The sequence below is a fragment of the Monodon monoceros genome, unplaced genomic scaffold (genome assembly GCF_005190385.1).
Source record: "Monodon monoceros isolate NGI ecotype Baffin Bay Population unplaced genomic scaffold, NGI_Narwhal_1 Contig4285_ctg1, whole genome shotgun sequence".
NCBI lineage: Eukaryota > Metazoa > Chordata > Mammalia > Artiodactyla > Monodontidae > Monodon > Monodon monoceros.
This window is the reverse complement of record NW_021700178.1, coordinates 553,317-570,244: the sequence shown is the minus strand read 5'-3', so window position 1 is coordinate 570,244 and position 16,928 is coordinate 553,317. Positions and strand designations below refer to the sequence as shown.

Genomic DNA, 16,928 nt, shown 5'->3' with positions numbered 1-16,928 from the left:
CACACACACACACACACACACACACACACACACACACAGGCACATACACGCAGACAGGCGCACACACACACGCCGATGTCCCGGGGCACCGAGCGCTGCCCAGCTCCAGCATTCCCTGCTTTCACACTGGGCCCAGCGGGGGATCCTCTCATGAGGCTGCAGACTCCGTGCGGAGGATGGCGGCAGGCCTGATGGGGCCAGGGGCTCCAAATCCAAGGCTATTTCTCTGGTAGGTGTATGGGGGTGATGAGCTCGGCCAAATGCCAGCTACCACCATTCAGGACTTCCTCTCCCTCAAGGCAGGGCCAGGTTTAACTGGGTTAAAAAATGTCTGCACAGTTGAAAAAGGATCAGCTGGTGTGTGGCCTGGACACATGCCCACATTCCTATTCTGTAGTACTGTCTTCTGTATTTCCCCAGTTATTTAAATTCTAAGACCTTGGTAGCAAGAATCGTACTTTGTACCTCCCAGGACTTGGCCATAAATGGACACAAAAGAGGCCTAAAAGAAAGAAACAATTGCAGATTCCTTACTCAAGGTCAGAATATCAGTTTTTTAGCCCAGCCCCACACCATCACATACCAGAGAGCACACAACATGCTGTCTATACTACTTGTAACCGGCAGTGTTCCCCCACCCACCCACTTAGACATTTTTTATCTACCACATATAAGGTACTACACTGGGCACCAAGAAAGTAACAGTCATTAAGAACATTTACGGAGCACTTCATAGTTTGCAATACTGTCATATAGATGTCTCAGTATTCTCTCCTTTGTACTGTCAAAATCTTGGCAACTGTGGTTATCTGTCCTGTCCACCCAATTAGATTGTAAGCTCCCTGGAGACAGTGTCCAACACTCCCTCATATCCCTGCAAGCAGACCGGAAGTACTCATGAGCTGATAACACTGTAGAATTCCATGGACCTCGGGTACTTGGGAAATCAAACCATCAGAAATAATTTATTGAGTAACCACTAAATTCCCTGCCCTCAGTGACAGAAACTTGATGGCAGCTGATTTGAAAAGAATTTGTTGTTTTAAATAATTATCAGGAAGGGAACAGAAACCATTCCTCTTAAGAATAAATAACCTATGAATGCCCTCTAAGCGTAAAGGTATTTCAGTTGTATAAAGCTCTACGAACAGAGTAAATTGTGTACATGTTATCTCTGGTGCTGGTGGGCAACTTACTGATATACTACAGGATTCACCATCGCGCTCGGCTTGAATCTCCACATTTCCAAGGTGTAGGATGGAAGCAATTATCTTAAAAATGTTTATCTGATGGGACTCTCTCACTCCTGGGGGAAAAAAAAAAATGAATGAATGACACTCAGTATCCACGGTAGGATAGAAAGGATGTTTTCCCCTCTTTTTAAGGACTTAAGAAAAAATGTTTCATTTTCCTTTCTGGGCCAGTGACTCCTAAAATGATCCAGGCTCCTCACCAAGTAATTACCACTCACAGTAACAGCTCAGAGGGCAAAGGGGCTCCTTGGACTAAAAGAGAAATATCTTCACGGTGATTGTCCCGATCAAACCAGATGGGTCACGCTACCATTTTCACTCCTCCAAGAGCAGAGGAGAGGCAGCAATCAAGCAGACCCATTTTGGACTTCATTTCAACCAACATTTTATGGATGTTTTTATGAGTTTAATAAGAATGGTCATTTATCTGCAGTCATTTTTCTCCCAACATAATATCCTGCAAACATCTGTGACACACATCTGAAGTGCCAACGGAGAAAGAGGAGAAATTTCTCCTGGGGGTGCTGTTATGGGGCTGGACGGCCAGCTGGCCCCTGGCTGTTCCCCTGGGGGCTGTTGCTTACCACACTATATGCTCCGTCAGTTACAGACACACACACCTACTCTGGAGCCACTGACGGCAGATATCTACTGTCGATTTTATTACTTATGCACGTAAGTTATCAAAGACATGGATACTCTCTTAAAATTTATATTTAGCTTTAAGGCATTACCATTTCTTTTTGAATTACCAAATACTTCAGACTTTAAAAAAGGCTACAGACTAATATAATGAACACCAGTTGACCTGCCATTCAGTTTAAGAGATAATATAGTTGTTCTCCAAATTCTTCCCCAGATGCAGTTACTTATTTTTAAGGTAATATTTTACTCAGGCTTAAAAACAAAAAAAGTCAGTAACACCTATATAAATGGGAGTAAAGATGTGTCATGTTAGGATTAAAAGCTTTACTCAGATAATCAACAAAGTGGACAACCCAAGCATGAACTAGACAAATTAACGCTACACTTTCACAGTGTTAGATGACCACTACTGTGTAAACTTCATAGGGTCAGGGATTTACTTTTTAATTTTTATTACACAACATCTTCAAAATATACAAACTTAAAAAAAATTACAACGAATCCCTGTTCTTGCTTCATCATTATATCCCCAGTGCCTGGCACACAGTAGGTGCTCAGAAACATGAGTGACAGAAAGACTGTATTGACACTTGTTACGCAGACGGAAGTCCTTGCAAATGTCTACAGAAATGCATGCATTGTTCAAACATCTGGTTTTACTTAAACTAATAATCCAAAGAACAACCAGAGGGTGAACAATTTAGGCACATGTCCTGAGTGTAACTGAGTACGAGTGGCAAAAGAAAGACCAGTTAAAGCCAGAGGCTGAAACCCAGGACAATACAGCAGGCTGGACGGTTATGCACCTGTATAGGGAGTAAAGCACTGTAGAGTGCTCTCAAATACGTCCCACAGAACTAGTCAGGAAGTGGGTACTGGGCCCATCACAGGATGAGAGGGATAGATCACTTTCCTCTCCCCTTCTCTTATTCTTAGGAACCAATGCTTTGTCAATTTCCAAAGACCTAACCACCCTGTCATAGTAGGAATTTAAGTAGTAGATATTGGATGACTGACTACTGAATCCTAACAATAGTTAAGATTCCTATGCTATACTGACCAGAAAGTCCCTTTTTAATACAGGATTCTCCGAATAAGCAGTACCTCTTTACAGGAAGCAACAAAACAAGACAAAACAAAACAAAAATCAAACACTAAATCTGAAAGGCTCGTAGCCCACAGCCTGTTTTTGTAAATAAAGTTTTATTAGAACAGTCACGTCTTTCCTTTTACATTTTGTCTATGGTTACTTTTGCACTACAGTGGCAAAGTTAAGTAGTTGCTACAGAAATCGTACAGCCAAGAGGGCCCAAAATATTTAGTATCATGTCCTTTAAGAAAAAGTTTGCCAACCTCTGAATTTAAAAAATGGACATGTTTATTAAAGAGTAGGGAAGAATGGCTTATTAAATAATTAATTTTAAAAATTCCATTTGCTTTGAGAATTAAAGTACCTAGTCTCCTTAGGGCCTTGGAGGGAACAACCATCTCCTCGGATCAGCTTATGCCTACTGCTCACACCGGCACTACAGGGGCCTTCTCCTTTCTTAGCCGACCGCTATCCTCCTCAACATCGAGTCTCCTCTATACCTACACCCCAGCACTGGAGAACAGAACAGCTCTGTGGTGCTGGGGAACTCGGGGACACCTGTACCCAGTTTATCAGCTTCAAATCTGCCCTTCTTTGCCCTGCTGTGTCACACCGGTGCTAGACCCTGTAAACATTTCCCCTTGGCCTGCGGGTGGCATGTCACACTTGGTCAAGAGAGGGCACTGCAAGGACTTCACAAGGCGAGAGCAGCAAGAAGCCATTTCCATTCCTGGCTCTGGTCCTCCACAGTCATCAGTATTCATCTTGGGAGCCCAGCCACCCGCCAGGTGAGCTCCAGCTGTGTCTTCAGGCCACGCTCCCCCATTAGCAGCTGCGTCTGAAAAGTTCTGGCTCCACCACACCCCAGGGCACTACAGGCTGCTTACACGGACCAGGGATGGCCCGCACCCTCTGGCAGGTTCCCTTACCACCAGAGGGCTTCCTGACCTTGGGCAGCCACATCCTCCCAGGAGTGTTTGCAATCTCAGCCTGGCATGGGGGCTCTCCTAGTCAGTAGCTCCTGTGCCGGCTGCTCCTCCTCACCCTCGAGACAGCTCGTTTCCACCCACCATTTCTAGACCCCTGAAATCCTCTTGTTTATAGTTAAATTATCTACTACTGCTCTTGTTAACAATTATAGTAATGTTTCTCTTTTGGAATAAGCAGTGCGGTTTCTGTCTCATGGGTACAAAAAAAGGCAAACCACATCTATCCACCAGTTATCCAGAGAAGTGAACAGCACTCAGATCTCAGCACACGCAGTCCTGACTTTCTCCCCATATGGAGATCCGGGCACGTCCTGTTTGGCCATGCTTTATTTGGACATTGGATGAAACCTCCCTGATTCCCAAAGAACCTAAGAAATGCTGCTCTGGGTTGGTCACATGACTCAGAAGCCAAATGTCTGTCAGGGAAGGGCTGGGAAAAGCACCAGGTCCCCCTGAGCCACTTTGTGGATTTCAGGCTAACTTCCCAAGCTTCCCCTTTTCTGGCTGCAGGTCCCAGGAATTTACCACTTCAATTTGCCAGTTAAGCACAGACTGCCTTCCACTTTACCACTTGGGGGCTCTTTTCCCCCAAAACTGGCCGGGGAAAGGGGCAGTTTTCTCCAGCTCTACTGTCTTATATGACCCAGAAGGACAGAGAGATCTTGATTTATAGATTCCACTGCTAAGTTCTACATGGAAACAGCAACAACAGAAATAGCACTGCACGTATGGCAGAGCTACTAGACCTCTGCAGTCTGTTTCCCACTTGGAGACCCTGACTGTGAAACATGGGTGGTTTCGGTCCCTAAGGCATGTTCCTTCTGCTAGAACACACTGCCTCAAACCCTCAACACAAAAAGACACGGCTCTTCTTGGCTTTCATCCATTGGTGTCAATGCCCTGAGGGAGTGAAAAGGAGTACTTGGCAATGCCTCAGAGATCAACTCTCAAATCCTATTGTTAAGAAAGGGCACCAAAGTTCCATGCCATAAGCTTTGGAGCCCAAGGGTTGGGATGGAATAAGAGTATGAAGATATTCACCAAGAGCAAGAGGGCTTCCCCACCAGCTCATGAAGGTTGGCAAGCAGAGCGGGACACTGCCATGCTTTTTCTCCACGCGATCAACCCTCTGGGCCTTCCTCCCCATCCCCAAGTTCCTTACCAAGGAGTGTGAAGGCTTGTCGAGTCTTCTCAAAGTCCTCAGCATCATCTACACCCTCGATGGACGTGTCCCCTCCCTGTGACGTATAGAAGAAGTCCTCGGCACAGGCTGCGGTGGGAAAGGAGGTGAGGCATCAGGCATGGGAGGGACGCTTCATCCCCAGGTTCACCACAGACCATGCCCCACGAGGATGTCCACTCCCTGAGCAAGCTGACCCGGGCCAGAGTTTATTCCCAGCTGGATGTGGAACTCTTTCAAATATCATCTTTACTGACAAAGGCAAGTGGGAGAGAAAACTGAGTAACAAAAGACAGAAAAGTACAACACAGTGACAGAACCTGTTGTTGTATTTGTGTTAAAACTGATATGTGAAAAAGAAGGGAACATAAAAGTCACGGCAAGTTCAAGTTACAGTAGCATTCGCCACAGACTTGTTTTATAAAAGGCTCTGATAGACACAGTAAAATGTACACCCACCCTAGAACCAGACTTCCATGACCATCAATAATCTTAGTCTGACAACCTCGTTTGACACATGAGGGGCAACGATGTGCCCAGAGTAACACGATTTGTTTGTTTTAAACGTTGGGGCACCTTGAGCTATTTAAGCACGTGTACAAATGTAGGCTGAGACTCTCATCCCCTGGCTTACTTCCTCTTCAGTCAGGCCTCTGCTAACAGTCTGGGGATGACTAGCGAGGAGGGGCCCAGGTTCCGTCATAGAATTCAGAGCCACCCTCAGCAGAGGGCAAAAGTGCAACGAGCCCTGGGGAGTATCTGAACTACAAGGCTTGAGAGCCAGCATTTAAGGTAACAATTGTACCTCATCAGAATCACCCTTGAAAATCACTTCAACTTTCCACAAACTACAACGCCTTTGTGTGGTACAATTCTGTCCAATGCTTGGCATTTCTAAGTGTAAAATGTTTGATTTTGATAAGATGTCAAAACTGGACACTAGCTGTTCTCCCTCCTCCCCTGAAAACACCAGTTAAATGATTTTCTCTTGACCTGGGCACATACGGGTGTGATTATGATGGGTCTCTTGTCCTCCAGTTTGGGTCTCTCTCTTTACTTTCAGCTACACATGCTTAGATGCAGCTTCATTGCAACTCCCAGCCCTCCTTCAACACTTTGTCCTCACGATTTGATCTCCGAAGAATTTCTTGAGTCTCTTTCCTTCCTCCATCCTGACTGCCACTATCCAGGGTCTGACCTGTCCAGCATCTGTTGTCTGGGGACTGTTGCAAAAGACTCTAAGCCTTTCTCCCTGCTTCTGCTCCTGTCCTTTCTAAATCCTCCTTTAAACTTCTGGTAACTCTGATCACACCACTCCCTACTTAAAGCCCTTTGGAGACACCCTCCTGTTCCACAGCCCTCAAGGCAAAAGTCAAACGCCCTAGAAGGGCTTCCCGGACCTTTTGTGAAGTGGCCACCTCCGACTACTCCAGACTCATACCTAGTCCTTCCATCCCCACCTCTATGTCCCAGATACACCGGCTTCCTTCCTGTCATTCCTCAGCTCTACCCCTGTTCATGCCGTCAATGGCCCTGCAGACGTCTCCTTCCTGGTCTCTCCCACTTCTCACCTTGATCCTGTGCCCCAAGCCACACTGCACTGTTCCACCAATTCCTCCCACCGCTCGAGTCCACGACACCAGGCCCAGCTAGGAAGTGGCAGAACTCAGCCCCAAACCCCAGTCTCACACACAACCAACAGGCAACACTGCACATGGGAATGAACAGCAGAATACTGGTCATGTTTTATGAGGGAAGGCTTCCTGGAGGAGGGACTTCAACCCACTCTGATGACTGCAGGCAGCTGAACTGGGAGACGAAGGGCTTTGGCCCTGAGCTCACTCACGGCCACAGCAGAAGCGAATTCTGATGAAGGAAATCACATCAGGTCTTTGCGGAAGATGGCATATTTGGATCTTCCATGTCTAATCACCCTGGAAGCTCTGGTACAGAGTAATGTGACAGCTTCAAGCATTTAATAAAAGCATCAATTCTTTTTTTCCCTTTACACTCACCTTTCAAAACCCCTCATTTGATGATTTTTTTTACTGTGTCCACATGAAGACGACTGAATACAGTCGTCCCTCTGTATGCACAGGGAGTTGGGTCTAGGACACACACCCCCCCCAACAGATACCAACATTCACAGCTGCTCAAGTCTCTTATATAAAATGGTATAGTACAGTCAGCCCTCCACAACCATGGATCGAACTTCAGTTGGTTGAATCCACAGATGCAGAACCTGCAGATATGAAGGGCCAAGTGTATATTTACTCCCATTTTTCAGACAGGCGAACTGAGCACCATAGGGCTTTAAGGGGTTTCCCAGGCTCACCCAGGGTTTGGCCAGGCCTGTGAGCCCATTCCTTGATCACCCAATTATAGAGATGGTTATCTATGACATCCCATGACTTAGCCATAAATACAACCTACATCATAATCAAAAGTATCAGTTGATACATTAGAGTCACCTGAGACTCCAAAAAGAGCACAGCTTTCATATTGGAGGGAAGGAGGCATTTTCAGCATCAAAGACCTTTCATTGTCAAAGGCCAGGGCCCCAATGCCTGATGTTCTGAGTGAAACAGACCTCCCCACCCTTCCCTGCTCTGAGTTCCCAAACTCACAGGCCCAGCAGAGTAACTTCTTCCTGCTCGGGTTCATCACTGCAGGGGCCACCCCAGCCAGTCACAGCATTCTCTACTGAATGATTTGAATCCAATCAAAATCATCATCTCCTTTCCATCTGCTTTGAGGCTACAATCACCTCTGTTAACGTCACTCCCAGATCCTCTTGATAAGACAGACATCCCAACAGCATGCAGTCACTCTTCCCCTATTTGCTTTGCCTGCCTGGATCTCAGCTCTCCTTTTAGGCCCATGAAGCCAATCACCCCATCCCAGAGAGGGGTCTCTTGTCCTCCAGTCTGGGTCTCTCTCTTTACTTAGAATTCCCAAGGAGATATACATCACAAAATCCCCTGTTAACTGGCTCACTGGATCAGACTAGTGTACAGAAGGGTCGTGAAGCCAGTGATTAGAGCAATGGACCATCAAGGCCAAGGCCCAGGGTTTGCACTTCACCTGGGGGGGCTGTACTCTGACTTGTGCAAGGCAAGAGAGGGTGGTTATAAAACTGTATCTATGCAGCTACGGAAATGAAAAAGAAGAAAGGATTTATTCCTCATTACGTGAAGGCTGCATTTAAGGGAATATGGTCCATTATACCTCTTTTTCCCATCATTTATTCACACTCTAACACACTATTCACTGTATTACTTTTTAAAATCTCATCCCGAGGTCATTTTAATGCAACAGACCACCAACCACAGGGCAGAGGAAAGTGGGGCTGTATGCACATCTGTCCACTTCATTCTCAAGACAAGTGCACAAAATTCCTGCAGGGCCAAGGGGTCTTACAGAGATTTCTGTGCATTTGAACAGCACAGTTTAGGTGAAGAAAAGAGGGAAGGAGGGGAGGCAGGTCTGAATATTCACTAGAAGTCGCTGGCTAGTCCTTCATTTATTTGATGTTTCCATCCATTCAACCAGGGTTATCTGTGGAACTATAAATGTCAAGCTTCAGGGCTCACAGCCCATCCATCCACACGGCAGAAGACAGCCTCATGCCTGAGCACGAGAGCGTATCAAAGGCTCTTCACTTCACTCCAAGATGCTCTCAGAGGGCACACGCAGGTAAGAATGCAAGAAATGGATCCAATCGGGTAGTTTTCAACTGCTCCAGCCAGAGGCCCAAGGAGCCTGCACCTTGTTGAAACACGGAGTAAGGAAAAGTCATTTTTCTCCTCAATGCACTCCTGTAAGTGGGGGAGTGGGGAGGAAGATTTCTTTCCTATTACCTGAAAGTTACATTTGGGATCAAATAGCCCAAATACAGCCAGATGGATCTTACCAGCATTCGTTCATTTTCTATAAAACTGACCCTAAGAAAAAAGTTTTCAACTCCCGCAGGTTGGCCCTGAGAAGTCCAGCTGGGCCTGTGGAAGGAGCGGGGAGGATGGCAGTGGCCCTTAACGTGGCCTGCCTTCCTGGTCCCTTGGGACTGTAAGCCAGCACGAGAGCCCCAAGCTGCCAGCTCAGGGCAGTGCCCATCAAACAAGGCTTGTAACATTCACTCCTTGTCCGAGGAGTTTACGACTTCACTGGGGAGAATCAGACCTGCAAGCACGGAAGCCAGCCTAATGTGTATCATCCAAGCCTTCCTCCTTTGGGACCCCATTTAACATGACTTGCCCTGAGCAGCTTCTGACCCACCACAGCTGCGCTTCGCCTTAGCACAGCCTTCTCACTCCGTACTGTAACTGTGCGCGAAGCAAGGGCAGGACGCACATCTGGCTCAACACTACATCCCCAGGGCCTAATTTGCCTGCATGGGGCTTAATGAATGAACGGAGAAGCCAGTGCTAAACTGCACGGCACGGGCTCTGAGTGCTGCCAGACTCCACATGCAAGTAAAGTGGAGAGTGAGGAGGGCAGACCAAGGTTTGAACCGCTTGATGTATTTTACCTACTGGGAGCATAGGCTGGAGTGGGCAGAGCTGGATCTGGTGATGGGTCCTTAAGATGGTGAGGATTTGGCTCTGGGACAGTAAAGCCTCAGAAGTCTACTTCTCTTACAGTTGCACAAAAGCCAATTAACCTCTGTCTAGACACCCAGCTCTGTACACCATCTGCTAGTACTGGACCTACGCACACCTCCCCAAAATACAGATGACAGGCCAGAGACAGGGGAGCTGCATGGCCCCGAGGCGTGCCCTCACCACACGCACCTACCAGCAGGTGGCTTGGAGGACTCAGCGGCAGGACTCAGTCAATATTCCAAGATAGGGCTGCGCACATAGAACAGGGAAGGCTCCAGGCCCGGGGGGCGGGGCTACAACGGTAATGGTGTCAGGAACTAAAGCCTGCTCGCCCTTCTTGCTCTGTCCTGGCTCTCAACTCCACTAGCTCCAAGTCAACAGTCTCCAGGCACCTTAGCAGACAACAATAACAGAAACGGAGGGTGACTGGGACCCACTGAAAGGCTGTCTTCCTACCTGATGGCAGCAAAAAGCTGATGCGTGCCCCTGGCACCCCACTCTGGCTGCTCCGCTCTGGCCTCCAGGCTGCAGGGTGGATGTGGGCAAGCTGCCCGCCTGCTTGCAAGGAACTGGAGGACTGCTGCCCGGCTGAGGCTCAGAGGTCCAGTTAAACTCCTTAAGCTCCTCTCTCACCTTCTGTGGGGCCTCCCGGGATTCATCAACATGCCCCTTGAGCCAACCCTATGTTACCCCTGCTTTATCCTCACCCCCTTCCTTCTTTTTCTTTGTCTCAGTCCTTAAATATGACTTAAAACACGTCGACCACAATTAAGTGATGCGCATTAGCTAAATCTCCAGATCCTCGTGGTTGAGACACATTTCTCAGGGTGTCTAGAATGAAAACATATTTTTCAAAATAATAATGCATGTCAATTCACTTGTGCTCTGCAAAACACTGTTCCACCCCCAGCCTCTCTTATCCTCTCATTTCCTGTGGGCATGAAACTCACAGAGGGGTGGGACTGTGCCCACAGGTGAGGCAGAGCTAAGTACCCGCGACAGAGGTCACCGAGCCGCGCACACCTTCTCCCTCAGAGCCCCCAGATGCGCCACCTGCGGCAGCAGCAGCCCAGCCCCAGGATGGGCACGCGGCCCGTTTACTTACTTAGTGCGAGCTCTTTAAATTCCGGAAGACTGGCAGCCGCGCAGAGCTGGTAAAAGATGTGGTAATTCCTCTCATCATCCGCCTGGGGGAGGAAAACAGTTAAGCAGTGTTAGGGGCCGGGACCCCAAAGATTGTCCCCTCGCCCATTCTAATTCCAGGGCGACGGAGGTCAAGGCTTTTCCTTCACGCCTCTGCCGCCTTCAATTCCCACCTCCAGGTTTTTCATTCACCGTTATGGGGCCTTCTGCAAACCAGAGGACTTTTACCTCTTGATTTATGCAGAACACAGGGGTTTTCTTTTTCCTCCTCTATAGGGCATCACTGCTAGCCCACAAGTGACGTCTCGGCGGATCAGCTCTTGTTCAGATAACCGAGCTGCCTGGCTCATGGTGGGCTGACCGTCACTTCCCTGCTGCAGGCTCCCTTTCTCCTCTGGGAGGCTTGGAACTAAGTAAAAGCTATGCCCTTGCCCATCATGTCAGGCTGGGGCGGTCAGGAAAGGTCCACGACTGAGACAGGACTTCCAGGGGACAATGGGGCCAGACCTGCCTTAAACTGGCGGAGTGGTCGTGGTGGTGGTGGGGTGGGACGGGGGGCTTCAGGAGGCCTGAGCAAGGGCAGCAAGGAAGAGGAAAGCCCACAGGGAGGCAGGCCAGAGCCGCGGCCAGCACAGCAGGCTGCTTGCTCTGATGCAGTGAAATGAAGGATGTGGGGTAGTCCAACCAAACCTGGGAGGTGGAGAGAACTGCTCTGGGGGTTGTGAACTGCAACGACCACCACCGAAGGCCACGGTGGAGGAGGAAGAGGGTCACCAAGAGACCAAAGAGTAGTTGGGAAGGAGGGAACAAAAGGCGAGCAAAGAAGAACTGAGTCACATGAGAAGCGAGAACTCCATTTACTTGAAAAGGAAATGAAGTAAGTGGTCAAGTAGGTTTTTTGGTTTTTTAATATAACTTACCAAATAAGATTCCTGGTGAAAGTTGAAATCCACAGACCCTATATGACATTCCCCTGATCACAAGACTCCGAGGTCCACAAAGAACACAACAGTCTTATTCTTCACTGTATCTCTGGTGACTAGCACAGGGCTAGCACATAACAAACAATATATGTTTGTTGACTGAATCTAAAATCAATGCCCTGGGACTTCCCTGGTGATCCAGTGGTTAAGAATCCACCTTTTAATGCAGGGGACGTGGGTTCACTCCCTAGTCAGGGAGTGAACTAAGATCCCACGTGCCTCGGGGCAACTAAGCCCACACACCTCAACTACTGAACCCGCAGGCCACAACTAGAGAAGCCTACGTGCCACGACAAAGACCCAGCGCAGCCAATAAATAAATTAATAGATAGATAGATAAATATTGTGCTTGCATGGTATATGCATGGTATTTATTTATTTAAAAATAAAAAAATAAAAACAATGCTCACTGAAACATATCAATACTGAGTAAAAATTTTTCAGGTCTGATGCCTATAAATGAATACTTCTTAATGGAAAAAAAAAGAAAACCAAAAGAACAAGTCTTTCCAAATCCAGGTTCAAACAATGAGATGTTCTTTGGGCATAGGGAGCAGAACATGGAGCGAGTAAAAATCCATGGGAAAAAATACAAGAAGGTCCAGTCACAGGGCTCACCTGAAAGACCACTCTGGACTTCTCCAAAAGGTAGGTCCTCATGTTGGCCCCAATGATGCGATACCTCTTGTCAAAGCCAATCTGAATGTACTTTCCGAAACGGCTACTGTTGTCATTGCGAGTGGTTTTAGCATTCCCAATGGCCTGTGCAGAAAAAACAAACAAAAAGTGTGCACAACATGGCGGGTTTTCTTAAATTTCAGGACTGTATGCTCATGGCGGCACCTCTATTCCCTCCCTCTTCCTTCCTTCTAGAACCTCTCTACTATTAGGATGACAATGGGTCGAGCTAAAAGAAAACAAAACAACTTCATTTTCCTGCTTCCCTTACTCCTAACGATGGCCAATGAGAGTGAAGAGTTGACTGATGGTCTCTCTAAAGGGGACTAAACAGCTGGAAGGTGCACCCCATTGACCTTCCTCTCTTCTTCCTTTTCCTACCTGGAATGTGCATGTGATGGCTACAGCTGCAGCAGTCACCTTGGGACCATGAGGGAAAGGTCTAGAGAATCACAGAAACCACTGCTCTGACATCCTTGAGCCACTAAATCAATGCCAGCACCCAAGAGCTCTAGACTTTCTGTGAGAAAAATGAATCTTCTGGGGCTTAATCCACTTTGATCAGATCTCCACTGATCAAATGTCAAGTATCATTCCCAACTGTTAAATGGTACTTCCTAGAAAGAGACCAAATGTCAAACGCCCCCCTCCCCCCAACACACACATCATCACTAGGACATATCAGGACGCCATCAACCTCTTGGTATTATTTCTTACACGGCAGCAGGGACACAGTTCAAAACACGAGACAATAATTTAAAAGACAAGTGGCTAAATGACCGGTCTCACTGTGTGATTCTTCGCTTTCTATAAAACATCACATTGCTGATGGGTTGGTAATGAACGTACTAATACTGAAGCCCCTTTCACACGTTTACTTTTCAGGTGGTTACGACACCTGAAAAATATCCACTGTAACTTTTCAGTTGTCCAGGAAATTTGAGGCACAAAGAGGCTAAAAGCAGATCACGATTTCGGAGGCCCTGAGGGACCCAGCCCAGCCTGGCCTCTCATCACTCTTGCCCTCTGTCTCCAGCCTCTTATGATCCTGAACTTGCTTTTCTTTCTCAAAAGACCTGTGTTCTCTCTGCCTCCTCCCCCACCCCCCAAGTTTCACAGACACGGTTCCCTCTGCTGGGAACACTCTCTGCCCATGCTCCCTCCACCTCTTCTTTCTGGTCTCAGCTCAAATGTGGCTTCTTCGGGAAGGCCTACCCTGGCCTCATAAGCGAGGGGACCTCCCTCGCCACGGGCTCTCCCAGGCCTCACTCTGCACGTCCCCTTGTTTCCCTAACCCCCATCTCCACGAGACACCACCCTGTCTCCGTGAGAGCGGGGTGCGCACGTGTGCTTCCCCATGGGACCTCCCGCACTCACCCCAGTGCCCAGCACACAGCAGGCATTCAAAGCATCTGAGTGAATGGAAGCATAGTTGAACTTGGGTTTTGGTTTTCTTTCCTGTGAAACAAGAATTTTAAGTCCTTGTCCTCGAAGGTCACTTGCCTCTTTAGGTCCCTAAAATCTCCTGTTAGGGTCATGAATACATATTTTTTCGTTTAGGGTTTAAAGTGTATACAGCAACCTATACATCACATATACAGCGTGTACCTCTGCAGGAAAGTGGGGAAAGTGTAACCCCAGTACACTGCGTTGCTCTGAAGGGAACCATGGAGCATGGAACATGCCCCTAAGGTCAGGGCGAGGCTGGAGTCTGGCTAAGCTGAAACGACCGTCAAGAGATGACTAATCCGAGGAGTTTATGTCGTCACTCATGCCCCTCAGCATCCACCAACCTCATCGTCTCAGCAGAGGCTTCACTGCACCCACTTCCAAGAGGGCCCTGATCCTTCAAGGCACCATGTGACAAGCCACTGTCAGACTTCAGGGAGCCTATTCTGTTTGAAAAGTGGCAAGGAGGGCTGTATTCCCTAAAATGCAGGTAAAAATGATGGCTTCCCAGGCCTCCATCACAAGCTAGGTCCTGGGCTGGGTTCCCTTTAGTTTCCCTGAATCCAGACAAGAATCCCAGGGGAGAGGCATTATCAACTTTCCTCATACCTATGGGAAAACTTAGGCTCAGAAAGGGTAAGCAGTGTGCCCAGGGTCACTTGGCTGGGAAGTGCCAACACCAAGATATAAATTCAGATATAACTGAGTCCGGAGTCTGTGTTCATTCCCCTTGGTTTCGCAGTCCTTTTCCAGCTCTCCAAACTACTCACCACCAGACAGGAGCTGCCACCCATGTGGGGAACTTCTTACATCTCAAACAGCCAGGTCAAATCAAAGGATAAAGACAAAGACATGAATCCTCGCTTTTACCTTTTCATAAGAAAGGGGAGAAAAGCCTTTCAGAGGATGGCAGGGAACCAACTCATTACTCTGACAACCAGTAGATAAGGGATCAGACATCCATCCTAACTTCCCTGTGTAAACTCTATCAGCATAACTAGCTGGCAAGGAGAAGTTTCTCTTCCTAAACTTATTCCAGCTGATAAACGCAAGAGGAAAGATAGAATGAGAACGTCACCATTTTGTAACTCCCGATGAATTAATAGATCTAGGCATAAGCTATGGCTGCTGACATCACCAAAAGACACCTAAATATTCTGTGCGTCTTGACGGGAATACATACCACCACCAATAAAGGGTTCTTGGATGTTAAGAACAAACAAGCAAACAAACAAACCTAAACCTAATCAAGCCTCTGAATTTTACTACCCTTTCAAAGGATGTACAGAGGCCAAAGGAACACGTTAACAACATCAGGACGGTGCAACCAGCAAAGGCCAGTTTGTGTAAAATTCTAAAGGATTATCTAGTTTCAAACAAAAAATCTCGATTCCAAAAGTTCAAAAAATTCAAATTCTGTCATTTCTAAAATGGCAACAAGAACCTTTACCATATCCGAGATCACTCCTTGTGGTAGCTTAGGGGAAGCTTGTCAACATTCTAAAGATCACTGCCGAAAGATCTACCCTCCTTACCTCACTAGGCTGCTTTAAGAAGTGATATAATGGATCTACAAGTACTTTGAAAGTATATAAAGGTACCCACAAAGGAAAGGGGTTGCTTGTATTATTACTACCAAAACCCATAAACTCCACTCTGGGCATGAAGAACTTCCAACTTCTACACGTGTGTGAAGGACCTGCACGTTGTTCTTTATCTGTTAAACCCTTGCTAGGTTTTTTGTTGTTGTTGCTTATTGACTTAGAAAACATTTTGATGCATGAGGAAAACAAATCCAGTTGTTATAGATGATAAAAGCCAAGGCTTTGACTCTGAGTCCACAGTCCAACAAAAGACACAGTTATGATACAAATAGTTAAAATTTGGAAAACGAACAAATGTTGTATGCAGGGAATGCATGGAAGAAACTCACATGACCAATAAACGTAAGATACCCAACCTCAGTGGAAATCAGAGAAATGTAGACAAAAATGACAGTCCAGAGTGGCAATAACTTTGATACTATGAAATAATGAGGAGGATGTGAGGAAAAAGGAACTCTCATACACTGCTGTAATGTAAATGTAAACTGCAACAGCCATTCTTAAGAAGAATTTGGCATATCTAGTAAAATTGAACATATATGGACCTAACAACCCAGCAACTGTACTTCTAGGTATTACCTAGAGAAACTCACACAAGTGTACAAGTAGGTGTGCAAAAGAACGTTTAATGCAGGCTGTATTTAATAATAAAAAATACAATCTAAATGTCTACTAGTAGGAGGAAGAGATAAATAAAATGTGGAATATTCATAAATGGGATGCTAAAAAGCTGTTAAACTAAACTAGAGCATGATGCATGGATAAATAAAAAAACAATCAGTGAAAAGCAAGTTGCAAAGTGGTTAAGAGAATATGATACCATTTGTATGTGATATAAAAGAACTACCTTTTTCTGGTTTATACATATACAAATATGTAGTAAAGTAAAAATGGACGAGAACAAATCATTTCAATATGATTGGGATTATACAGTACCGAGATGCATATCAACCAGTGTGGAAACAGAGAAGGGAGAAATTAGCCAATGCTGGCAGAACAGGAAACGCTTTAAGAAGTGTAAGATGAAGTGGATCTTAAAGGGTGAGTAGAATTTTACCAGTGGGGAAGGAAAAGGAATTTTATTTATAAATATAGTGTAGGCAAAGGGACAGGGGTATGTGAGAGCCCCAACAAGTGAGGAATGGCTAGAGTGTGTGGAAACATGAGAGAAAACAAGAGGAGAAGGTAAGGTATGTTGGGGGCAGATTCTTGTATGAATAGGTTAATAGTTGTAGGCCTACTTGCTTCTTCAGCTTAAAAAAAAAAAGTCAAACCCTGAAAATTACATAGTAACTGGTCTTAGTTTCTGTCAA

General features: G+C 46.5%; 1 protein-coding gene across 1 annotated transcript in view; it reads right to left on the bottom strand.

Moving 5' to 3' along the window:
* The window catches only part of LOC114884825 (unconventional myosin-Vb), a 324,223-nt gene that overhangs the window by 87,101 nt on the left and 220,194 nt on the right, over window positions 1-16,928 (bottom strand). The window contains exons 6-9 of the mRNA XM_029204081.1: window positions 12,503-12,646; window positions 10,864-10,945; window positions 5,140-5,247; window positions 1,197-1,306 (exon numbers count right to left, since the gene is read on the bottom strand). Coding sequence (XP_029059914.1) covers window positions 1,197-1,306; window positions 5,140-5,247; window positions 10,864-10,945; window positions 12,503-12,646 — 444 coding nt within the window. The remainder of the gene's footprint in view (window positions 1-1,196; window positions 1,307-5,139; window positions 5,248-10,863; window positions 10,946-12,502; window positions 12,647-16,928) is intronic.